General features: G+C 38.9%; 1 protein-coding gene across 1 annotated transcript in view; it reads right to left on the minus strand.

The window, feature by feature from the left end:
- Window positions 1–27910, minus strand: part of PCDH15 (protocadherin related 15) — a 786947-nt gene that overhangs the window by 72094 nt on the left and 686943 nt on the right. The window contains 1 exon segment of the mRNA XM_032595259.1: window positions 21358–21485. Within this exon segment, the coding sequence (XP_032451150.1) occupies window positions 21358–21485 (128 nt within the window).

Consider the following 27910-nt stretch of genomic DNA (forward strand, 5'->3'; position numbering starts at 1 on the left):
ACCTTGCTTCATGAAAAGATTTGAGTATCCTGTCGCTTAAACATCCTCATTTATATTTTTACAGTTTTAAAGCACAATTAATTTACGAGATAAAGAATGGCATTTTCATCATTGCAAAAAGGTTTAGGATATGAATAATGTATAAGAAGCCTATTTATTCTTCAATTATTAAGTTTAAGAGGGAATCAGAGGATCCTGATAGCAAGGCATTTGCAAATTAAATGCGAATGTGGCATCTTCTGTGTGTTCTCTCTGACAACGTTTGCCCATTTAAGACAGAAACAATAAGCACACACAAAAAGCTTTACTACAAAAAGCAAAACCTTTATCGTTGCTTTTTAAAGAGTATGTCAAAGGAAAATGGAATTCAATTTATAAACCTTTTACTTTGGAAAATAAATGGAGAACTTTCAAAAATATAGTGAATATAAAGTACTATGATGAAATTAATGATTAGCAGCAGAAAAGCCTTTAGGACCATTAACGTGACACTAATTATACAGAGGCCCATACTGACAGATTGGAATGGTGCTATTTACACATGGGAAAATAAAATCTGCCTCCTTGAATATATATACATCGCAACATTTTAATGTAAACAACACATTCAACAACAACAAAAAAACTTGCTTTCTGCAATGTCCGTCATTTAAATTGGTGGTATTTCAGAAACCATCTGTCTCTATGTATGTGTGTATATATATACACATACATACACACACATGGATATGACACACATATATGTAAACATGTATGCACAGACATACATTTTTTTCAGTTTTATAACAATGTATATTTCGTCTAACATCTAACAAGTTTGATAAGAAGAAACAGCTGTAACACAAAAGTAAAATTCCTGTTACTATTATTTTTTGTTGGATGAAATTCTAAAAAGAATTGGCCCCAAAACAATACACTACAAAGCAGAGTGGCCAACATTACAATTCCACCTGGAGATAGTAGGCTAAAATATTATTATTCTCAGTTGCTAATTTTTAAAAATATTTTTAGTTTTTGAGAAGCATGGATGAGATTGTGGTAAGTGATGAATCTACTTTTGCAAAATTATTTAAATGCTTTTTTCACCATTTTCCTTTTTAAAAATTCCTAAATTAGTTTCTTTCTTTCTTCTTTGACTCCTAAATCAAATTAATCTTTTTAAAACTTTTTTATTTTTATTTATTTATTTTATTTTATTTTTATTTATTTTTTTAATTTTTTAATGTTTATTTATTATTGAGAGACAGAGAGAGATAGAGCATGAGCAGGGGAGGGGCAGAGAGAGAGGGAAACACAGAATCCGAAGCAGGCTCCAGGCTCTGAGCTCTCAGCACAGAGCCCGACGCGGGGCTCGAACTCATGGACTGTGAGATCATGACCTGAGCCGAAGTTGGACGCTCAACCGACTGAGCCACCCAGGTGCCACTTCATATTATTATTCTTGCTCTGTGTTATTTGTAAAGATGAAAAATTGTAGCCACTTAAATGTCCAACTGTCTTTTATAATGTGTCTAATATATAAATACTTGATTACTTCTTGTTTATTACAGAAATATCAGAAAATGTATATTAGCAAAGGAATACTAAAAACTCTACATTGTATCCATTTATAGCCATTATTAATATGTTTATATATGTCCTTTTATATTTCCTATATATAGATATGCTTTCTGTAACCAGGATCAAATGATCTGTATGGCTTTTATAACTATTATTTTCAGTCATTAGCCAGTTATATGGATTTTTTTTAATCTTAAACAAAAACAGCCTATTTCTATTTCAAACAACACATAATGGGAAGAATGGCATTTTTAAAAATTTTAATAAATAAGTAATACTTTTTAAAAATAAGCATATTTTTAAGGGGTATATAAAATCTATAAACTGTACCAATATTGTCCAGGCTCAAAAGATAGTTACTAGGTTGCCCCTATACCTTAGTTATTGTAAATAATGCTGCAATAAACAAAAGGGTGCCTATATATTTTTGAATTAGTGCTTATGTTTTCTTTGTGTAAATACTCAGTAGTGGAATTTGTGGATCACAAGGCAGTTCTATTTTTAACATCTGAGGAACCTCCATACTGTTTTCTACCGTGGATGCACCAGATTGCACTCCCACTGATGGTGTGAGAGGCTTCCTTTTTCTTCACATCCTTGCCAACACCTGCTGTTTGTCATGTGTTTGATTTTAGCCACTCCGACTGGCATGAGGTGGTATCTCACTGTGGTTTTGATTTGCATTTCCCTGATGAGGAGTGATGCGGAGTATTTTTTCATGTGTCTGTTGACCATGTGGATGGTGATAGACAAATGGATTAGAAAGATGTGGTATGTATACACCGGACTATTACACAGCCATAATAAAGGGATGAGATTTGGCATTTGCATGGATGGACCCAGAGGGTGTCATGCTAAGTGAAGTAAGTCAAACTGAAAAAGACAAATACCACAGGACTTCACTCATATGTGGAATCTAAAAAAGAAAACAAATGAATAAACCAACAAACGGAAGACAAAATTAGACCTATAAATACAGACAGCACACTGATGGTTGCCAGCGTGGAGAGGACCGAGGGGATGAGCGAGAAGGATGAAGGGGAAGGGAGTACAGGCTTCTAGTTATGGAATGAATCACTCATGGAAATAAAAGGCACAGCCCAGGGAATACAGTCAGTGATGCTGTAATAGTGCTGTGTGGTGACAAATGGTAGCCACACTTGTGTTGAGTGTAGCACAATTTACACAGAAGTTGAATCACTGTGTTGTATTCCTGAAATGAATGTCACATTGTGGGTCAAGTACATACAGATTAAAAAAAAAAAAAGAAGAAATAAAGAGTTACTAGATAACATTCATCTTTGATAAAATTGTTAGTTTCTGTTTGCTTTGTTTTGGCGGAGAAATAGCATTGGCCCATCTGTCTTTAGCCTAGTTGCCTTTGGCCAACCTGCGGTAATTTAAATAGCTCTTCAGCCAATTAAGAACTGGCATTGACAATGACTGGAATTTACTCGATGCGGATTGAGTGTCAGCACTGAAGAACTGTAATGAATAAAAGATTATACTCAAACAAGATCTGGCAAAGCCTAAGTAAGAGATAAGGGTGTACAAAGTGTTCTGCATTGGCTAAGGACCTTATAAACAGGGGATCATTTAATTTTCTTAACTCTGGTAGGTATAAAGAACAAAGCCATTCTGTAGACGCTGTTCCTGAGCTGTGTGTGTGACAGTAAAACTCCGCAAACGACCCCAAATCACACAGCTGGTGAGTGGATCCTGGAATGTTTGACTCCGAGGCCCATGCGAGATTTGCCAGTGAACTGGATGGAGGGAAGTATGTGTTGGACTGAAGGTTATCTCCAGATCCTGGTTTCAGAGAGAGAGAGAGAGCGAGAGAGAGAGCAAGAGAGAGAGAGTGCGCACCTGCAACCTAACCAACAGATTTTATTAAAAATTGCAAGTTACATTTCTCTCTTGTTTCCCCTCCGTCTGTGAAGATATTCATCAGACTCAGTAAGGAATTAAATTAAGACAAGTAGCTTTCTCTTGGCATCCCTCTTTCAGGACCAAGCAGAACACAAAGCCTGGCGAAAAGAAGCATCGTTTCCATCCTACCCGAGGGATCCTACTCCGTGAAATGACATGTGAAAAAAGAATTCAGTGTTGTAACTGCATTTGGTGCTAATAAGACCCTAATAAACGTAGGGGAGCGCACACATTTTCATCGTGTTCCTTTCCTTCCGTCGTTAGTTATTCCTAATTTTCACAAAGACTATTAACGCAACATAACATTAACATGCTCAGGAGGTGCCACAAAAGACTATTCGTCATGCTGTGATTCATTAAAGCCAGAGAAAGGACTCTTTCATTTTTCAACTTTTTAACAGATAATTCATTGGATAATCTCGAAAGATAAATTTTCTGCAGTTCAGAACTTTCTATTCATATTTTTCTTTGAAAAATGGCATTTTTGACCATATCTATCTACAAAGGGGAATTTAAGAAATCTATTTAACATTCCTGAATTGCTAATCATTTCCAGTTTGTGACTATTTTTTCATGGCGTTAGTACCTTGTTTCTGAAACAGTTTAAGAAATTTTGTTGACTTTTTAAATTATTTTTATATTTTAAGAGAATTTCAAGATTTTTTCCCCACTTCCCAGACATTAATTAGTTCCTAGACAAAAACCTCAGGGTCGGCTTTAGCTCAAGCGGTTACTTTGCATGTGGTTACTAGACAAACACCTCACCCAATTTTATGTTTTGATCTGGTATGGTGTGATAAGGACCAAAACTCCAATATGCCCTTTTAAAAAAATATTCTTTCTTACAAGGTTATTTTGAGAGAGACAGAGACAGTGTGAGTGGGGGAGAGGCAGAGAGAGAGAAAGAGAGAGAGAGAAAGAGAGAGAGAGAAAGAGAGAGAGAGAAAGAGAGAGAGAATCCCAAGCAGGTTCCACACTCAGCACAGAGCCCAACGTGGGGCTCGAACTCATGATCTCTGAGATCATGACCTGAGCCAAAACCAAGAGTCGGCGGCTTAAGCCACCTGAGTTCATGACTGAGCCACGTAGGCGCCCCCCCCCCCCCAAAATATTCTTTTTAAACCTGTTCTCTGTATAAGTTGATATGGGAACTAACTGAAGGCTGAACTTTCTCTTAGCTGTGCTGTTAGGGTTTGCTATTCAGAACCTTACATCTACATATGTAGACATTATTTTTTTCTTAAAGTCGCTATGATTTCCTAAAAGGGTAATACCAAGCCATCGATAATTATTGACAAATAAAATATGTAGAAAAATACTTCATAGCACAGCGTTAATACTACTCATTTAAAACATAAAAATATGGGGGCACCTGGGTGACTCAGTCAGTAAAGCATCCAACTTCGGCTCAGGTCAGGATCTCATGGTTCATGAGCCTCCTGTCCGGCTCTGTGCTGACAGCTCGGAGCCTGCTTTGGATTCTGTGTCTCTCTCTCTCTCTGCCCCTCCCCTACTTGGACTCTCTCTCTCTCTTTCAAAAATAAACATCAAAAGTTTTTTTAAAATAAATAAAACATACAAATATGCCTCATAAATATGAAACTGATCACTGCTGATATAAAAGAACTATGTCATTCAAAATATGTAAGTTTATCTTTCTCAAGATTGCTTTGTCTATTCAGGATCTTTTGTGGTTCCATACAGACTTTAGAATTATTTGTTCTAGGTCTGTGACAAATGCTGCTGGTTTTTTGATAGGGACTGCACTGAACATGTAGAGTGCTTTGGGTAATATGGACATTTCAACAATATTAGTTTTTCAAATCCACGAGAATGAAAACTATATCTGTTTGTGTCATCTTCAATTTCTTTCATCAATATTTTATACTTTTAGGATACAGCCTTTCACCTCCTGGTTAAGTTTATTCTTAGTTAGGTATTTTATTCTTTTTGGTGCAACTGTAAATGGGATTATTTTCTTAATTTCTTTTTCTGATACTTTATTATTAGTTTATGTAAATGCAATTCTGTATATCAATTTTGGGTCCTACAACTTTTTTTTGAATTCATTTTTCAGCACTAATGGCTCTTTTGTAGCATCTTTAGGGTATCACAATCCTAGATTTCAATATACCCTACAAAGCCGTAGTAATCAAAACAGTATGGTACTTGCACAAAAATAGGCACATAAATCAATGGAACAGAATAGAGAGCCCAGCAATAAACCCACGATTATATGGTCAACTAATCTATGACAAAGGAGGCAAGAATATGTAACAGAGAAAAGACAATCTTTTCAACCAGTTGGTGCTGAGAAAACTGGACAGCAATATGCAGTAGAATCAGGACCATTTTCTTACATCATCAACAAAATTGAACTGAAAATGAATTAAAGACCCAAATGTGAGATCTGAAACCATAAAGTTCCTAGAAGAAAGCAACATAGGCCATGATATCTTTGACATCAGGCATAGAAATATTTTTCTAGATGTCTCCCAAGACAAGGGAAACAAAAGCAAAATTAGACTATTGGCACAACATCAAAATAAAAAGCTTCTGCACAACAAAGGGAACCATCAACGAAACAAAAATGCAACCTACAGAATAGGAGATGTTTGCAAATGACACATCCAGTAAGTGGCTACTATCCAAAATATACAAAGGACTTATACCACTCAACACCAAAAAATAAAGAATCCAATTAAAAATAAGCAGAGGACCTGAACCGACATTTTCCCAAAGAAGACACAGATGGCCAACAGACACATGAAAAGATATTCCACATCACTGATCATCAGGGAAATGAAAATCAAATTCACAATGAGATATCACCCGACACTTGTCAAAATGGTTAGAACCAAAAAGACAAGAAATAACAAGTATTGACAAAGATGTGGAGAAAAAGGAACCTTCATGTACTGTTAATGGGAATGTAAATTGGCGTAGCCACCATGGAAAACGGTGTGGAGGCTCCTCAAAAAATTAAAAATAGAACTGCTGTATGATCCAGTAATTCCAGTACTGGGTATTTACCCAAGGGAAACAAAACCCTAATTCTAAAAGATACGTTCACTTCCATGTCTATTACAGCATTATTTACAAAAGTCAAGATATGGAAGTAACCTGAGTGTCCATCAATAGATGAATGGATAAAGAAAAGGTACATATAAAGAACTTGTAAAACACAGCATGCAAAAAACATAATCCAATTAAAAAATGGGCAGAAGACAGAAATACACATTTTTCCAAAGAAGCATCCATATGGCCACCAGACACAGGAAAAGATGCTCAACATCACTCATCATCAGGGAGATACAAATCAAGACTGCAATGAGGTATCATCTCCCACTTATCAGAATGGCTAAAACAAAAAACACAAGAAACAAGTGTTGGTGAGGATGTGGGCAAAAAGGAACCCTCATGCACTGTTGGTGGGAATGCAAACTGGTACAGCCACATGGAAAACACTATGGAGGTTCCTCAAAAACAGAACTACCCTACGACCCAGCAAGTGCACTACTAGCTATTTACCAAAAGAATGCAAAAACACTAATTTGAAGGGATACACGCATCCGAATGTCTATTACAGCATTGTCTACAATAGCAAAACAAAGGAAGCAGCCCAAGTGTCCATCGACTGATGAATGTATAAAGATGTGGTGTATATATCTAATGGAATATTACTCAGCCATAGAACAGGAATGAAATCTTGCCATTTGCCATTACATGGATTTAGTTAGAGAGTATTTTGCTAAGTGAAATAAATCAGGGAAAGACAAATACCACATGGTTTCACTCATATGTGGAATTTAAGAAGGAACAAAGAGATTGAAAGAAAGAAAGAAAAGAAAAGAAAGAAAGAAAGAAAGAGAAAGAAAGAAAGGTAGATAGGTAGATATAGATAGATAGATAGATAGATAGATAGATAGATAGATAGATATAGCAAATCAAAAAACAGATCCTTAACTACACAGAACACACTGATGGTCACCAGAGGGTAGGTGGGTGGGAGAACAGGTCCAGTAGGTGATGGGATGAAGGAGGGCACTTGTGATGAGCACAGTCATGTATAGATGTGTGGAATCACTATGTTGTACACCTGAAACTAATATTAAACGGTATATTAACTGCAGTGGAATTTAAATAAAAGTGTAAAAAAAAAAAAGAGGTAGTATGTATACATACAATGGAATATTATTAAGCCACAAAAAAGATTGAAATCTTCCATTTGCAGCAATTTGGATGGGCCTAGGGGGTATAATACTAAGCGAAATAAGTCCTTCAGAGAGAGACAAATACCATATGATTTCACTCATACGTGGAACTGAAGAAACAAAACACATGAACAAAGAAAGAAGGATCAACAACAACAAAAAACAGACTCTTAATGCAGAGAACAGGCTGGTGGTTGCCACAAGGGAGGTGGGTGAGGGGATGGGGAAATAAGTAAGGGGGATATAATTCAACAAAATGCAAGTTGAAGAAGTTACACGGATTATGTCTCAATGGAATCATATCTTAGTGTATTTCAAAGACTGAATGTACCTAGTCATTACATAATGGAAGAAACTATTTTTATATTACTGTTCAGATTTTATGGTTATTCTTTTAATGTTTGTTTATTTTGACAGAGAGAGTGAGGGGACAGAGAGACGGAGGGAGAATCCCAAGCAGGCTCTGCCCTGTCAGTCCAGAGCCCCACGCAATCTCAACTCCATGAACCATGAGATCATGACCTGAGCGGAAACCAAGAGTAGGATGCTTACCCAAACTGAGCCACCCAGGTGCCCCAATAATTATTTCTTATTCTATCACTCAGATAAGAAGAAAAATTAGTGTTTCTGCACTGATACTAAGGTGAGTTCTAGAAAGGGAGGCCCACTGTTTACTTTCAAGGGCAACGATCAAATACCTCAGTGTTCCATAGAATTGTTTTGATAACTTCTATGCACCGTGCATACGGAACTTGGAGCATGGAGACCACAGTCATTTTATAGGTAGAAAGAACCTAGTCAGACAAAATAATTCACAGTGACAATGGACGTTTACTGAGAGGTATGTCTGGGGTAGGTGCTGTACTCAGTGCTTGATACGCAGTTTTTTCATTTATATTCATGAGAAATGTGTTATACCGCCCTGTTATAACTTGCAGACCTGATGCTTACAAAAATTCAGAACTCTGCCCAAGGTCAAGCAGCCCAGTAGTGATTGAAAGGTAACAATCCAAGTTTGTCTTCTTCATGACGCTTTTGGAAAAGGGATATAGATTTAAATATTAAAACTTTACTTTTACGGCCTTTATGTTTCGTATTCATTAACCTTCTTTTTCATGCTCTGGGGATCCAGCATATTCAAAACGTCGGATTACACTTTAATCAATATTGACTTAAATCAAAAGTTCTCTAATTCCCTTACTAATTCCTGTTGCACAGAAAGAGTAGGACCCAGCACTCATTTCCTGCCTGCAGACGTACCTGTTTCTGTGTTCTTTTTTGCACGTTTAGTCTCAGCCCACACTTTGATTTTAGCTCTAACCCTGACACAGGAAACCCACGCAGAGCCTGTGTCTCCAAAGTGATGGTCTGCGTCTCACCTGGCCTTGCCCTGCTCAGATGTGACTCACCTGCAGGGGGTTCTAGAGTCTCACCAGGGCTCTCTTGGTCAGGAAGGTGGACTGCTCCCTTGCTGAGAGCCTAACTCCTTCCTCCCCCTGGCTCTTCTGTGGCTCCCACCTCATTCCTTTCATCTAGGCCTCCTACCCAGCTTGCATTCAGGTGTCCTCGTCAAAAAACAGCATCATCAGAACCTTTGCCTGTGCCCATGCGTCTTCAGGGACAGGGGCTTTTCCACCTGTTTGTGCCCTATATACGGGATTACACAATTGTCAGGTCCAAACCTCATCTTTTTGGCTTATAATTCTGGATTCTGGAACCCGTTCATACTAACATGCATCCACCAACCACACCTTCCACATCTGACCTACTGTACTCAAATACTGGCATTTCTGAGCCACTGCCACAAATAACACAGTGTGCCCAAACAGGCTTTTGTACTAGAATCCATTAGAAAACTAGATGGCATTATTTCAAGAAGCACTAAAAAAATTTTTTTTAATTATTAACTGAACAGTGGAGTAACAAGAAAAGTATAATCCCCTCCACTTTTGTCAGAATCATTTTACTATATCTTCCAAAAGGAATAGCTTAAAATTACCAGAAATTTAAGTGAACATCTTCTCTTTGTTTTTATGATTTTAGAGCTTTTTAACATTTTTTAAAAAATTATTTTTATTTTTCCAGTTATATCTCTAGATGTAGCCAGCATTATCGGCATTCCTCCAAAAAATAACCATTCTGATTGGATTAGTTATTCCAGTTTTTGAACTTTATATAAATGGGCTTAGGACATTTTTTTTTTTTTGTCTGAATTCATTTGCTCAGATTATATATCTTTTTTTTTTTTTTTAAGTTTATTTATTCTTTTGACAGAGACAGAGCAGGGGAGGAGCAGAGAGAGAGGGAGAGAGAGAATCCCAAGCAGGTCTCCCACTGTCAGCATGGAGCCCGATGCAGGGCTTCATCTCCTGAACCACAAGATCATGACCTGAGTGGAAATCAAGAGCTGGACGTTTAACAGACTAAGCCACCCAGGCGCCCCGTCACAGTAAATTTCTGAGATCCATCTGTGTTGTTGTCAGAGTTTATTTGTTTTCATTGCTTTATAGAATTCCGTTGTACAAATATACTACATTGAATGCATGTAAGTTGTTGGGCATGCATGTTGTTTTCAACTGTTAGAAATTACAATAATGAACGTACCTACAAAAAGTGAACTTCTTGTAAATATCTTTTACGAGCAAATGTGTGCATTTCTCTGGGTCAAAACCTAGGAATGGAAGTTCTGAGTCAGGGGTTACATATATGCTCACACTTAACAGACAACGTCAAATGTTCCCCTGAAAGCTTCACTAATTTATACCCCATCAGCAACCCCTGTGAACTCCAGCTGTTGCAAAATTTGGTTTCATCTGTCTTCGTTTAGCCATTCTGATGAACATGCGGTGGCCTCCTGTGGTTTATTCTGTAATTCCCTAGTAGTTAATAAAATCGAATGCCTCTTTATATATATATATTTTGCCAATTTCTATATTTTCTTTATGCAGGGCTCATTCCAATCTTATTCCTATCTTTTTAATCTTGGGTGTTTCATTTTGTTTTGTTTTGAATCATCATTTTGCTGGGGTTCTTTCTACACTCTGGATCGGAGATCTTTGATACTACTGTGTAACATAAATTGGGGTCCTTGGCTTTGGGTGGTAATAAAGTCTTTCAAATTACTGTGAACCTCATTGACTCTGTCTTTTTACAGATTGCTGGGATAAGAGGCCATGGCTGCCTAGGGGAAAAAATCCTGGGAGCAAATAAAATAAAGTGCTATAAAAAATAGGTATATTTACAAAAACTAGTGTAGCTACTACATAAAGTTTCAGGATCTACTTGACAGGAACTTCTAGTGTAAAGTTTAATTATATCTATGCATGAAAATGCAATTTTGTGAAATCAGACATTTCTGTGCCTGTTTTTGAAAAAAAAATTAGAAATCCTTCGGCACTTCTCAGATGTATAATGAACGAACCAAAGTGAATTACGTTCTCTTTACGCACATAATCTTGCTTTAGGTCTGCTGGTTTTCATTAATGAAAATTCATTAAAACTACTAGGGAGAGTCATCCATTTTTTATGACTTATTTAGACCAATGTTTTCTTCATAATACATATTAGACAAATCTAATATTTTACTCTTCTTACTGACAATATTAATAGGCAACTCAAAATTAAGATGTATTTAGAGATATGAATAAAGTTTTTTAAAAGATGGTTTATCATTTTTTATTGTTTTTTAAAAAATGTTTATTTTTTGAGAGAGAGAGAGAGAGAGAGAGAGAGAGAGAGAAAGATAGAGCATGAGCATGGGAGGGGCAGAGAGAGAGGGAGACACAGAATCTGAAGCAGGCTCCAGGCTCTGAGCCATCAGCCCAGAGCCCGACGCGGGGCTTGAACTCACGGACCACGAGATTATGACCTGAGCCGAGACTGGATGCTTAACTGACTGAGCCACCCAGGCGCCAATCATTTTTGCTTAGATTGGTATTTTAGGTCTGCTTTGTGGGGTCATTATAGCACAAAGTTAAATGTTTAAGGTTTAAGAAATCACAGGACATTTTCAGACAAAAGTAATTCTTACTTGCCTCCATTATCTCTGCAATTGTGTTTTGCAGTGCAGTCCTCTCTTTCACAAGGATTCTGAGATTTTTAAGCTGAGTGTCAACCCTCCTAGCAGATGATGGAAGATATGGTCCTTGACACATAATACAGGAGCACACACACACGATCATCACTGTTCCACGACATACAAACTCTCCTACAGGAAAATGTGAGCTTGACTCAAAAGATAATATTCCAAATCCACACCCTGGATTGTTATGCATTTAATCATCTGAAAGACATGCAGGCATTAAATACATTTCAAATCCCAGGAGAGTGTGATCAGACTTTGAAACATATGACCCACCAATGAATTTAGGAAAGGCAAAATTATTTGGCCATTCACTGAGTAAAGCACTTCCCTTTCATGTATCATGTCCAAAGGCTTAAGACCCATAAAAATTCCTCAGACTCTCGACTTTCAAGGAAATTTCTTTCCTTAAAAAACAAACAAACAAAAAAACTTTCCCTGAATAAAAAGCTTTTTACCTAGTTTTAAAGACTCAAACTTTCCTCATTCTTCAGATACTTTATAGCTTGGAAAAAATAGTTCCCTTTCAATTTTAAACAATGGAAATCAAGACAATTCTTAATTATCTTACTATAACTTAATTAAGTTATATTCAAACCAACAAGTGTAAATTAAGTTACTACTATGTGATTGAGAAGATTTTAGATCTCCCTTCAGTCATAATAGAAAGACTGACCTGTATAGAGAAGAAGAGAGAGTAAAACTTACATGTGAAAATCATTTTATCTGGTCACTCCATTTGTGGCAAAGGAAAGTCTTGGTCTCGTACATTTATTCTAATAGCAACAGAACTATAATTTTATATAAGGACAGATGTGATGTATCAGAAACTGGCCATGACACTTAACGTGTCAACTTTTACAAGGGAAAAGGGAAGGCTTGGACTCTTAGAAACCGAGTATTCAGCGATCCTTTGTTTGCACAGACCCCACAGAATTCCCAAACTCCGTAAGATACAGTAACATAAACACAGTTAAAGGGAAGGATAACAGAGAGTAAGAGCCAGAGTATCTCAAGGAAACCAGAGAGAAAGCACACCCCCTGTCCATGGCATTCACCTTTTAAAGTTGCTCAAGATGAATCAGGTGTTTGACTTTCAGTCTCCAGCAGACAAACCAAAATGAAAACATCTTTAACTACAACATAATCCGAGACCCACATAACAGAAGTACACCAGTTGTGAGGAAAATGCAATTTTCTTGACATTTGGTTTCCCCACTGGAGTTAAATGGAAAACTATGATTGAAGCATGAGATTCATAAAGATATTATCAAATCCAAGCTCCCAATTTTGACAGAAGGAACATTCCCAGGGAAACAAGAGGTCATGTAAATCTCGGTGTTGTAAATCAAACCCAAGAAAGTTTAACAGAAAGACTCTTTCTACTTAATTGAAAATTGATCATTTGTTCACATATTTCACGGAATGCCTTGGTTTAGTGGGCTAAAAGACATGGCTAGATGTAAAAACAAAATTTGGACAAGCATCAGTTTGAGGTGGTAAGCACCGTATAAGGTCATTAAATTTGTGGGGAAGCATGACATTTGAGTTACAGGAGAGAAAACAGGCACATAGATACATAATTACAATATAATGTGTCTGAGTTCTAAGGTAGATACATAGTAACTCAGTTACAGGGCCACGGCCCTCAGGCACCTATGTGCTTGTACTTTGTTCAAGGTACAAACCATTCCAGATCAGATGCATGTCGGTTAGTACGATCTCCTAACACCCCTGTCTGGAAGCACTAAGTGTCTGCATAAAGCCGTGTCTCCCAGAGTTGGCAAAGGGGAATCAAAATCTCGCTTTCTGAGGCCTTCATGTAGACCTCTTGTTTACATCTCCATTGTACAGAGCGAGTAGGGAGAAAATTGTCATAAAAGGATCCACTAACTGCAAGGGAAATAAACCACAAAAACTGTGAGACACAGCTGATGCTTTGGATTTCAGGAATCCAACCATTTTTCCTTTAAAATGTAGTTCTCTCAGGGTACTGGGCATTTTCCCCCCATGCCATTATTTTCCTAGGGCAAGTAACATACGACTATCCGAAATGGTTAGAGTTTAATTTTTTAATGTTTATTTATTTTTGAGAGCGAGCGAGCGAGAGAGAGAGAGAGAGCGCAGGCAGGGAAGGGGCACAGAATCTGAAGCAGGCTCCAGGCTCCGTGCTGACAGCTCAGAGCCTGACATGGGGCTCGAACCCACAGACTGCAAGATCATGACCTGAGCCAAAGTCGGATGCTTAACTGACTGAGCCACCAAGGGGCCCCAGAAGTGGTTAAAGATTTTAAAAGGCACCTAGTGCTAAAGCAACACTTGCATAAGAGGAGACTGGCCTGAGATCAAGTGTGAGGCCCCACAGAGACTTAATTTCTGGGACTGAATCCAAGTGATTGGACTCCCAGCCCACTACTGTTCCATCTAGGACGCAGGAGAGCATGTCTGGGAGGGTCTGGCTGTGCATCCTGGCCTCATACTGACTCTCTGACCACCTTGGGCAGGTTGCAGATCACTCCTGTGTCTGTGTGTCCTCTTCCATAAATTGAGAATAATAAAAGAATCCCATGGGGTTTCCCAGGGAATGACCGAGTTAACTTCCGAGTATCGTGGAAACGTGAGATACAGGATAGCTATTTGTACCATTCTGGACGTGAGTCGGGCCTAGTAAAAGATGCTGCCCTGGGGACTCACACTAAACCCTCACGAATGTGCTGGAGTTGTTTTTCCTCAGACCCGTGTGAGCAGGCACAGGGCTGGGGACCAGGAGCCCTCAGAAGCCCTGGCCCAGCTCCAAGCAAATATTATCGCTCCTGCACTGCTAACCTTGAACACTTCCACACACTAGGCCGCTGAGGAAATCTGCATCCTTCAGACGTGCCCTTGGCCTTTGTCCCTCAACAGCATCACTCCGCTATGTATTCTTGCCACGTCTCATGCTTATTTAGAAAAATGTAATAGAGAATTAGGGATTGACAGAGAGGACTGTTTCTCTTTTGACGCTGTTTCAAAATAGTATTTTCTTTTAGTCCACAACTTTCTTAAATCTCTAACAACTCAAAGATGCAATGTTCATAGTCTTTTCGACACTCAGTAGACATCAAGTCAACATTTTAATTCAATTTTTCTGACACTGAGTTTTTCTGAACTTCAGTTCGTAGACAGAAGGCCTAATCCTTATGGCATGAACTTCTGGAAAATATCCTCATAATGCAGAGAGTTTTTTTGTAAATCATATTTAACCTCTCCTTGTATTTGCATTAAATCGGGCTCTGGGTTGCCGTTAAGACGACATGTGGTAAACTGGAAAAATTAGTTAATAAATTGAGAGGTGTTTCTGAAACGAGAGCTGATGTGTTCCTTTCACAGAGGGACTTGTAATTCACAGAGGTCATCTCAATGCCAAGAGCAATTAGTTGTCTTGTTAATTGCCTCCTGATTTTTCATAGAAACTTCCTATGCTCTGTTATTTCTGCCAACGTTGTACTTCTGCCACATTCCACTCCTCGCTTTCCAGGGGAAGCATGTGGTGTGCAGGGCACAAGGAAAGTCCTGGAAAAAGGTCAACCCAAGTGAATCCTGCCTTCACTGGCTGCTGCGGGCTCAGTGGTTCTTGGAAAGTTACTAGACCTCACTAATTGCCGTTTTCCCCAACAATACAATAAAGAATAATTGCACCTACCATACAGGTAGGAGTTTTATATCTTTGTTTGTATTGTTTGTATTTGTTTATTTTTTAATGTTTTATTTTTGAGAGACAAAGACAGAGAGAGAGAACACCAATGAGTGGGGAAGGGGCAGAGAGAGAGGGAGGCACAGAAGCTGAGCTGTAGGCATGGAGCCTGATGTGGGGCTTGAACTCACGAACCGCGAGATAATTGACCAGAGCCGAAGTCGGACACTTAACCGACTGAGCCACCCAGTTCTTGGGCATGCTTGTTATTATTGAAATAAATTCTACTGGCTAAAATATGTAAAGATTTTTTTTTACAGTTCTCAGAAAAATAATAAGGAGAAACAGATGGCAGTTATTGTTATTAATAAGGAGGACTCATAGATGAACACTTCCCAAAGTACAAACAGGAACAAAAAAGTTAGTGTTCAAAAGTCCAGCTTAATCTTACTGACCTCACATGGGATGTTACGAGTCATATGGCAAATACTCATGAATTTTTTTCAACCTTGCTTTTGTTGGCTGAATAGTTGCTTTTGAACAGTTTTTTTTTTTTTTTCTATATTCTGGACACTGTTTATTTGACTTAAAAATATATATGTAGCAAAATATTTGCTTGCAGCTAATTGCTTTTTTTAAATCATTATAGCATCTCCGTCATAGTGGTCTGTTTGTCTGATGTAAGCAAATGTATCAGTCATTTTTTATTACCAGACGACATTTTAGTAAGTGATATTCAACGAACACCCTTGCCCCAAACATGGGGCTTTTGCAACAGAGAAGGTGCTAGAGATTCTGACGCATAGCCCTGCAGGTGGGAGTGTCACTTCCACAGGGCTGCAGCCAGGACTGATAGCAGGATGATGTGTAGGAGAATAAAATGTTAAGACCCATAGTTACATAATCAATTCAGATTAGTAGACTACCACATATCTTTGGTTCCCAGTCTAAGATTCACATGCACATCAACCTGGGATGCATACCACAGGAGAATAACGGTTTCGAAAGGAACAGTTTTCATATTCTGCCAACATTGGAGATGCCCCCTTTCCTTTGGGATTTTTCTTTTACTGTGCTAAAATATCCATCATTAAATTCACCATTCTAACCATTTGTTCAGCGTCTAAATCAGTTACCTTAAGCCCATTTACATTATTGTGCGACTGTTAACCACCGTTCCTGTGTGGCACTTTTTCTTCCTCCCAAATTGGAACTCTGAAACCACTGAGCACTAATTACCCCACTCCCCTCTCTCTGCTGCCCTCCCCCCCCCACGAATGGGACGATTCTGGGAACCCCGCACAGTGCAAGTATACCTTTGCCTGTTTGTTTCTTGCGTATTTCACTTGGCGTATGGTCTTCAGGGTTTATCCATGATGTAGCATATGTCAACATTTCCTTCTTTTGTAAGACTGAATAAAATTCCACTGTTTGTACCTCATTATGCCCATCGTTCCGCCTGCCAATGGATACATAGATTGCTCCCACCTCTTAGCTATTATGAATAATAATAATAATGCTAGGAACAATAGGGAACCAGCTTGCCTCCTTGCTTTCAGTTCTTCTGGGTATAAACTAAAGGTGATACTTTTAACTGATGCTAATTCTTGTGTTAAAGACTGAAGAGAGAAATTACTATTGATTTCCTTCTCCCTCTCCCTGCAATTAGAATAACGATCGCTTGTGACCAATGGAAATCAATTTGGTAGAGTCAGTTGTGACGGAGATATCGACGTTAAACCAGAGTAAATGTGGTGGGATACTCCCAAATTAATACTTTTGTTCTGTGTCCTTTTGACACAATCTAGGAAGTACTTTACCATGACATGAACATTCAAACTTCTTGAGCCAGGGACCAAATAAAGCCTTATTTATTTACTTTTTCGGTCTAGTTACTGGAATGTTAACTCTGTAAGGGCAGAAGGGAGTCTGTTTTGTTTGCCTCTGTATTTTCCACACACCAGGAATACAATACAGATTTTCTTAAAAAAAGTGAACTTTGAACCAGTCTGTAAGCATATTAGATATGCCACTTCAGAGCATATATACACAGCTTTCTTTTATTATCACTTATACAGCACAAATTGTGTCAATAATGTTCTCATTGTATTGCCTTTACCTTAGCATGTTTTAGTAACGCCCTTAATCCACTATCCGTATTTTAAGCTAGTAAGTATATTCAATTTACCAGCATATTTTATTTTTTTAAATGTTTATTTATTTTTGAGAGAGAGAGCGAGAGCGAGTGTGAATGGGAGAGGGGCAGAGAGAGGGGAGACACCGATTCCAAAGTGGGCTCCAGGCTCTGAGCTGTCGCCCAGCACGGGGCTGGAACCCATGACTTGTGAGTTCATGACCTGAGCTGAAGTCAGACACTTAACCAACTGAGCCACCCAGACGTCCCTAAAATTTTTGTTAATGTTTTTTTATTTTTGAGAGAGAGAGAGAGAGGAGAGAGAGAGAATAAGCAGGGGAAAGGCAGAGAGAGGGGGAGACACAGAATCCAAAGCAGGCTCCAGGCTCCGGGCAGTCAGCACAGAGCCCGACGCGGGACTCGAACTCACGGACCGTGAGATCATGACCTGAGCCCAAGTCAGACGCTCCACTGACTGAGCCAAAGGCACCCTGATTTACCAGTACATTTTAAAGTCTCATCTTACTTAGTCAATTCTACAATACGTCTCCTCTTTCCCTTCCTATAATACACAATTTTTTAAAATTGAAACTGTATTATTATGCATTTCCCGATGAACTAAAGGAAATGAACTTGCACGTAGAGTAGATGCAGTGTTGCTGCCCCCTGCTTCACAGACAGTGGTGTGAAAGCCTCCTTCCCAGTCGTGGGCTGCTTCCCTGTTTGCTAGGTGGTCTCTCCATCAAACCCCGGAGCCTGGCGGACCCAGAATCTTGCTGTTTCCAATAAGATTTTTGCTGCTCTACTTGTGACTTGAAAAGAAGTGCTTAGCTCACTCCCACTCTGATTAAATTGGGAAAGGAGAAGATTCCAGGCGTCAAGGCCAAAGGCAGCTCTCGGAAGGGTCCACCAGCTAAGATTTATCACTCCCACCACCTCCCGAGCTCCTCCCTCCAATCACTGTTCCAGGGAGCGCACTCTCCTTTTGGGGTTTGGCTCCCTGTGCTTCCTCTGCTGAGACTCTCCGCCCCATTTAAGCTTCACTTTGAGAAAATGTAACCATCCCCGGGGGCCACTCAAATTCTTCATCCTCCGGGGAGCGCTCAGCTCTTTCACCAAGTGAAATGTCTCCTGCTCTGAGTCCACAGGGCAATTTGTGCTTTCCTAGATGGCTTGATTATCACAGCACATATTTGCGTCAATACAGTGTTAAAGTCCCTGTCCCTCCTTCTCTCTCTCTTCCCCTTTCTCCCCTTCTGCCCCCCCTTTTCTCCCTCCCTTAGTCTCCCTCCCCTTCCTCTTTCCATCTCCCTTTACCTCCCTCTCTCTCCCTCTCTCTCTTCCTTCTCTCTCTCTCTGCATCTGCAACAGCCTTGCCATATTAAACAAGCCCCCCCCCCATCATAAAATCTCTAAAAAGATGAGAGTTAAAGATGAATTCTTGATTTCTGATAGCACAGTACATGGGGGAGGGATGGGGACCTGTTAGGAACAAAACCTCAGGACCAATCTTGATTTCCTCTAATGCCCCACACATAATCCATCAGCAAAGCCTTTTGGCTGTCTTTGACTCCCTTGTGACCACTGCCCCAGCCTACCACTGTGGTTCAGTCCACTTTCAAGTCTCTCCTGGAAAGTCATGTGTTGGCCTGTCTACTCTTGTTTGAAAACACTGCTAACCACCCCCACTCCAACCTGCCCAACATCCAGGATAATCCTTTTATACTGGATTATGTCATGCCTCTGAACAAAACAGTTCAAAGACTTCCTTTCTAACACATCTAGGAGAACCCCCATATTCTAGTCCTGGGCTATGTTTCCAATCTCCTCTCCAACCAGCCTTCCAGCCATGCTGACCTCTCAGTCCATCTAGCTTTAGGGACCTGACAGCATAATGAGCAGAATGCATCTTACCTAGAAATCCACACGTCATGCCCTTGACCACATGACCACATGACTATAATTAAGCTATTAAATAGCTACTGATTTTATCAATCATTTGTTTCTTACACCAGTTTTTCCATATTACTAAGGTGTTAACTTTGATTTTATTTGTTTGATTGTTTTTTTGAACTGCTGTATGTCAATTTCTAGGACATTACATAAGGACATAAGTATTCAAAAAATATTGACTAAGTGAACAGAATCAGTCAACAGTTCTTGGGACTAAAGTGTAAAATACAATAAAAATAAACTCTTTGGAGTTGCTTTGTACTTGCAAATCATAATGTGGTTTAGACATGATGAGAACAACCCTTTCGTGGACCACTTTGAATTATAAGTGGTGATTCCCATCAGGGGTCAGTGTATGAAGGAGCTATTTCGCAGGCACAATACATGTGCGCATTTGCTTGGTTGACTTTTCCTCCTTCATACTTGGTGTGCAGAACATGGAAAAACTATATGTAAGAAGAGTTCTAATCATATGGTTCTGGTACACAAAGAAAAAGGCAACTGATCATGAGTGGGATTTGCTCAGGAAAATTTAGGTTTTCTGTGTACACATTAATAGTTTTTAAAAATATATTCCTAAAATACTTTCAGAAAAATAACTATAATTAAGCATTTAAAATGCACTAGCCTGCAAACTTTTCTCCCTGTGTAATACAGTATCTATCAATTTATTTTTCAGTAATAAAATTAGTACAACTTTATGTACTGCTGGCCATTTACAAAATCTTTCAACATCTTTGATGATAACTAAGTGGAGAAAAGTGAAAAAATTATCAGCGTTAATCTTGGATATTGTGCTTTTTAAAAATTCAAAGTAGATTTGCTATTTTTTCTGACATATCTGAGTTTTCTTTAACTTTTAGTAAAGTGTAAAATTAGTAGTCCTGTGTTTAATCACGATTTTAAATTTTAGAATAATATTGCAGAAAAAATAATTTATTAAATTATTTCTTCTTTTTAAAAATTTTTTGAGGTTTATTTATTTTTGAAAGAGAGAGACAGACCCCGAGCAGGGCAGGGACAGAGAGAGAGAGGGAGACAGAATCCGAAGCAGGCTCCAGGCTCTGAACTGTCAGCACAGAGCCCAACACAGGGCTCAAACCCACAAAGTGCAAGATCCATGACCTGAGCCAAAGTCAGACACTCAACCAACTGAGCCATCCAGGCGACCATACATTATTATTTCTTCTACTAGGAAATGGCAATTTTATATTTACCACTAGAAACTCCATTCTGCAATCTTTGGGGCTATCCTGAATTAAACCTATTGAATGCCTGTATGGAGGCATAAAAATCTACTAGGAGACATACATTTTACTGATTTAATATCTTTTTCAATGTAAATTAAAAAAATTTTTTTTTCAATGTATTTATTTCTGAGACAGAGACAGAGCATGAGTGGGGGAGGGCAGAGAGAGAGGGAGACAGAGAATCAGAAGCAGGCTCCAGGCTCAGAGCTGTCAGCACAGAGCCCCATGCGGGGCTCGAACTCATGAACTCAAGATCATGGTCTGAGCCGATGTCGCTCGCTCAACTGACCGAGACACCCAGGTGCCCCTCAGTGTAATTTATCATAAGTAATTTTTCCTGTTTTTGTAGTAAAAATAAAACATAAAAGTTCCATAGTATGAGCCTCGTAATTAATCGGTATTTAGCTTGGCTACTTAAACTCATGTATCTCCGAGTTTCAGACTTTTGTTTAAACCACATGAATACTGAGTACTTACTCAGTTAATGCAAACTGCATGGTTACAGTTTACCTGTAATCTGAGCTCTTTACCTGAGCTCTGTGTCTTAATAAAAGTCCTCCTACCTTAACTCTGAGCACAGAAGTAAACATTCTTGCATCTTCAGACACACCTCCAATGTAGAATTTTTTCTGAAACACTGGGGGATGATCATTTTCATCCTGAATTTCAATATACACTTTAGCTGTATTGCCTGGAGGATAAAAAATAATATATTTTTAATTGGTGGCTATTTAGTAGAAAAAAATTTCACTGGAGTAAATACTTATTGTATTTTTTTTTTTGACTGAAACAATGGAAATGGCTTATATCAGAAAGTCATTCCCAAATGGCAAGTCTAATACCCCAAGTTCCACAGAGGACACTGAAAATGTTGCTTCCGGCATAATAATGTGAAGTTGCTATTTCTTTTAATTACAATGTCTTGGTAATTCATTTTACTTGATTTAATAGGCACTAAAGTATTGTGTTCTACTAATTTCAGTGAAACAATTCAACTGTTCATGTTCACAAACACTTCACATACACTACCAATGACACCAAAGTGACAAATTTATAAACACCTTATGAAATAATATAAACTGACATAAACTAAAACAATATTTTTTTATTCTTAAGTGTAAAACTAGCAACGATAGTCTCTCAGTTTAATAATGTACAATATGTATATATTTTTAATTTTAGGGTTGAAAGTAACCAATAGTTGAGGAGGGGAGCCAAGATGGGGGAACAGCATGGAAGTTTTTTGTGTGTCTCACGTCCACGAAATATAGCCAGACCAACACTAGACCATCCTGCACACCTAGAAAACTGACTGGAGGATTAACACAACAATCTGCACAACCTGAACGAAAGAAGTCAGCAGGTACGCGGTGCGGACAGGTGAATTTGGGGAGCGAAGCCGCGAAAGGTAGGGAACAGCTTTTGAGGGCGGAGAGAGGTGGGGGGCGTGGGGGTCGGGGAGAATACGAAAAAAGCACCCCTCCACAAAAGCAGCTGGAGAGAAAGTGGAAAATTGGAAACAGCCGCAGGGACTTAACTAAAAAGGGACAAAGGAGAGGGTTTCAATTCCATTAAGACTGTAAACAAGGGGGATGCAAAGGCTGCAACTCCGCAGCTCCCTACCTGGCGGTGCTCTGATGGGAAGGGCGAATCCCCAGGAGCAGGGTGGGGTCCGGGAGGTTCTCGGGCCACACGGGGAAAAGCGGTTCCACTGCTGGAAGGACACTTGGTGGAGACGGTTGAAGCCCCCTGGTCCCGGCAGACCCCAGAAAACGGCCACATTCGCTGGGGCTGGAACAAGCACCCTCGTTAAGGGTGAAGCCTGGTGCCAGATAGGTGTTGTGAGTTTCCATCATCCCTGAAACGCCGCTGCTACACTATCTCGCGAACCTTTTCTGGGGCGGGCTGGCACCCAGCCGCAGTCTCGGGCACCGGCAGCAGCAGGGTCCCACAAGCGTTCCTGGGTGCGGCCGACACTCGGCCATTGCTCCTTCGGCCATTGCTGGGTGAGACCCTCCCGCAGAGGGCGGAACCGGTCAAAGCCGCGGTCCTTCGGAAGTAAGGGGCAGGGGAAAACAGCCGCATCTGAGACAGAACTCAGGAGAGAGGTACTGCCCGGGGCCTGGTCACGGACAGTGAGAAAGCGGGGCGTGGCCGAGGGCTGAAGACGGAGAAGAGGCCAGGTAGGTGGCTGACGCCATTTGCACCTCTGCCGCGCATGCGCATACGCACCCAAGAGCGCCGCAACACTCCACCCCAGAAGGCGAGCAGCGCCACCTGGTGGAGGACGGAGCCGTTACACTGAGCCCCGCCCACCTGGGCCAACCTCCCTCCTTGAACACAAGTCTCACCACCGGCTTAGTTTATGGACTATAAAGCGCTTCAGAGTCTGACTTCTAGGGGAAAACGAAGTCATTTCAGTCCTATTTCAATCTGTTAGCAGGTCCATGTATTCAATTTTCTTTCTTTTTTTTTCTCTTTTACACTTCTTTTTCTTGAATACAGAAAGAAAATTTCATTCTTATTTTTAATTTTTATTAAATATTTTTCTTTAATTTTTATTACTATATTTTTTAATTTTGTGTAAATTTTTTCAAATTCTATTTCACTTCCATCATTTTATTTTAGTCTACATCAGTGTATTCACCTTTTCAAATTTTCAAACGATTTTCTTCTTTTTTCTTTTTCTTTTTTCTCTTTTACGTTTCTTTTCTTTTTCTTGAATGCAGAAAGAGAAACACTTCATTTTTACTTTCAATTTCTATTAAAAATATTTTTCGTAAAATTTTTTTACTGTATTTTTTGATTTTATGTAAATTTTTTCAAATTCCATTTTACTTTCATTTTATTTTAGTCTACTACTGTGTATTCACTTTTTCAAATTTTCAAACGATTTCTTTGTTTTATTTCTCTTTTTTGTCTTTTTTTGCTTCTTTTCTTTTTCTTGAATACAGAAAGAGAAAAAATTCATTTTTATTTTTAATTTTTATTAAAAATATTTTAATTTTTTCTACTATATTCTTTACTTTTATGTAAATTTTTCAAATTCTATTTTACTCCCATCATCTCATTTTAGTCTACTTCAGTGTATTCATTTTTTCAAATTCTCAAACGATTTCCTTTTTTTTCTCCCTTTTTTTTCTCTAATCTGTCAAACGACTTTCAACACCCAGACCAAAACACACCTAGGATCTAGCATCATTTGTTAGATTTGTGTGTGTGTGTTTTTTTTAAGTTTTAATTTTTCTACCTCATTAACTCCTTTTCTCCTTTCAAAATGACAAAACGAAAGAATTCACCCCAAAAGAAAGAGTATGAAGAAACGACAGCCAGGGATTTAACCAACACAGATACAAGCAAGATGTCTGAACCAGAATTTAGAATCACGATAAGAATACTAGCTCAAGTTGAAAATAGATTAGAATCCCATTCTGTGGAGATAAAAGAGGTAAAAAATACCCAGAATGAAATTAAAAATGCTATAACTCAGCTGTAATCACGGATGGATGCTGCGGCGACAAGGATGGATGAGGCAGAACAGAGACTCAGCGATATAGAGGAGAAACTTACAGAGAATAAGGAAGCAGAGAAAAAGAAGGAGATTAAGTCAAAAGAGCATGATTTAAGAATTAGAGAATCAGTGACTCATTAAATGGAACAACATGAGAATCATAGGGTGTTGCGACCGGTGCAACAAACACCGAGATCAGGGTCCTGAGGGTAGGGGAATGTAAGAAAAAAAAGAGAGAAGAGAAGACAGTTTGGGAACAGGAGGGTCCCCTGGGCTGATGGCCCAAGTGATGGCTTTATTGTTGCTGTACACAATCTTTTATATCAAGACTGTTACGGGTCAGGCCATTCTAAGAATAAACAGGTTTCACATGAAGGCTGCCAACCAAAACATTTAGTTCTGTGTACCTTGTGAATTTTCTAAACGGGTCACAGCAAGACCTTGTTGATAAGATTGCTAGCAAAACACAGTTCCCATGTTTGTTTCTATTTGACCGGGGGTAGAAAAAGGGGAGGTAACATTACTGCCAACACCCACAGACCACAGGCTTCAGGAATTAACTTTCTCAGCCTTGACAAGGCTTTCGTATGCCCATGAAAGTGGGGGAATGGGAGGGGGAACCACCAGGTTGGCTGAGTCAACAGGGAGCCGTTGCTTGACCCGGTCTCAGCCCGGCACTGGGGCCCAGCCTCCCACAATAGGGGTCCCAGAAGAGGGAGGGAGAGAAATAGGGGTAGAAGGGTTATGTGAGCAAATCATAGCAGAAAGCTTTCCTAACCTGGGGAAAGACACAGACATCAAAATCCAGGAAGCACAGAGGACCCCCCATTAGATTCAACAAAAAACGACCATCAACAAGGCGTACCCTAGTCAAATTCACAAAATACTCAGGCAAGGAGAGAATCATGAAAGCAGCAAGGGAAAAGTAGTCCCTAACCGGCAAGGGAAGACAGATCAGGTTTGCAGCAGACCTATCCACAGAAACTTGGCAGGCCAGAAAGAAGTGGCAGGATATATTCAATGTGCTGAATCAGAAAAATATGCAGCCAAGAATTCTTTATCCAGCAAGGCTATCATTCAATATAGAGGGAGAGATAAAAAGTTTCCCAGGCAAACAAAAATTAAAGGAGTTTGAAACTAGCCCTGCAAAAAATTTTAAGGGGGACTTTCTGAGGGGAGAAAAGATGAAAAAAAAAAAAAAAAATATATATATATATATATATATATATATATATATATATATACACATAAATACCAAAAGCAACAAAGATTAGAAAGGACCAGAAAACACCACCAGAAACTCCTACAAGCATCATAACGGCAGTAATTCATATCTTTCAGTACTCTAATCATCGGTGGACTCAATGCTCCAATCAAAAGACATAGGATAAGAGAATGGATAAGAAAACAAGATCCATCTATATGCTGTTTACAAAAGACCCACTTTAGACCTAAAGACACCATCAGATTGAAAATAAGGGGATGGAGAAGCGTTGTGGGAGGGGGGATGGGCTAAATGGGTAAGGGGCATTAAGGAATCTACTGAAATCAATGCTTCACTATATACTAATTTGGATGTAAATTTTAAAAAATAAAAAATAAAGTTAAATAAAAAAAGAAAATAAGGGGATGGAGAATGATCTATCATGCTAATGGTCAACAAAAGAAAGCCAGAGTAGCCATACTTATATCAGACAATCTAGACTTTAAAATAAAGAGTGTATCAAAAGATGCAGAAGGGCATTATATCATAATCAAGGGGTCTATCCACCAAGAAGACCTAACAATTGTAAACATTTATATGTCAACTGTGGGGGCACCCAAATACATAAATCAATCACAAAGATAAAGAAACTCATCGATAGTAATACCATAATAGTAGGAGAATTCAATACCCCAATCACAGCAATGGACAGATCATCTAATCAAAAAATCAACAAGGAAACAATGGCTTTGAATGACACACTGGCCCAGATGGACTTAACAGATATATTCAGAACATTTCACCCTAAAGAGCAGAATATACATTCTTCTCCAGTGCACATGGAACGCTCTCCACAATAGACCATATACTGGGACACAAATCAGCCCTAAGTAAGTACAAAAGATCAAGATCATACTGTGCATATTTTTAGACCACAACGCTATGAAACTCGAAATCAACCACAAGAAACAATTTGGAAAGGAAACAAATACTTGGAGACTGAAGAACATCCTACTAAAGAATGAATGGGCTAACCAAGCAGTTAAAGAAGAAATTCAAAAGTAGATGGAAGTCAATGAAAATGATAACACCACAACCGAAAACCTCGGACACAGCAAAGGTGGTCATAAGAGGAAAATATATAGCAATCCAGGCCTTCCTAATGAAGGAAGAAAGATCTCAGATACACAACCTAACCTTACGCATTAAGGAGCTGGAAAAAGAACAGCAAATAAAACCCCAAACCAGCAGAAGTCAGGAAATAATAAAGATTGGATCAGAAATTAATGCTATCGAAACCAAAAAAAAACAAAAAAACAAAAAAAACAAAAAAAAAACCAAAAACAGTAGAACAGATCAATGAAACCAGAAGCTGGTTGTTTGAAAGAATTAACAAAATTCATAAACCACTAGCCAGTTTGATCAAAAAGAAAGAGGGATGGACCCAAATAAATAAAATCAAGAATGAAAGAGGAGAGATCACAACCAACACAGCAGAAATAAAAACAATAATAAGAGAATATTATAAGCAATTATATGCCAATAAAATGGGCAATTTGGAAGAAATGGACAAATTCCTAGAAACATACACATTACCAAAACTGTAACAGGAAGAAATAGAAAATTTGAACAGACCCATAACCAGTAAGGAACTCGAATTAGTCATCAAAAATCTGCCAACAAACAAGAGTCCAGGGCCAGATGCATTTCCAGGGGAATTCTACCAAACATTAAAGGAAGAGTTAACACCTATTCTCTTGAAGGTGTTCCAAAAAATAGAAACGGAAAGAAAACTTCCAAACTCTTTCTATGAAGCCAGCATTACCTTGATTCCAAAACCAGACAGAGACCCCACTAAAAAGGAGAACTACAGACCGACTTCCCTGATGAACATGGAGGCAAAAATCCTCAACAAGATATTAGCCAACTGGATCCAACAATACATTAAAAAAAATTATTCACCCCGACCAAGTGGGATTCATACCTGGGATGCAGGGCTGGTTCAATATCCACAAAACAATTAATGTGATTCATCACATCAATAAAAGAAAGGACAAGAACCATATGGTCCTCTCAGTAGAGGCAGAGAAAACATTTGACAAAATACAGCATCCTTTCTTGATAAAAACTCTCAAGAATGTAGGGATAGAAGGAGCATACCTCAAGATCATAAAAGCCATATATGAACAACCCAACGTTAATACCATCCTCAATGGGGAAAAACTGAGAGCTTTCCCCCTAAGGTCAGGAACAAGACAGGGATGTCCACTCTCACGACTGTTATTCAACATACTATTGGAAGTCTTAGCCTCTGCAATCAGACAACACAAATAAATAAAAGGCATCCAAATAGGCCAGGAGTAGGTCAAACTTTCACTCTTTGCAGATGACATGACACTCT

The sequence above is a fragment of the Lynx canadensis genome, chromosome D2 (genome assembly GCF_007474595.2).
Source record: "Lynx canadensis isolate LIC74 chromosome D2, mLynCan4.pri.v2, whole genome shotgun sequence".
Classification (NCBI taxonomy): domain Eukaryota; kingdom Metazoa; phylum Chordata; class Mammalia; order Carnivora; family Felidae; genus Lynx; species Lynx canadensis.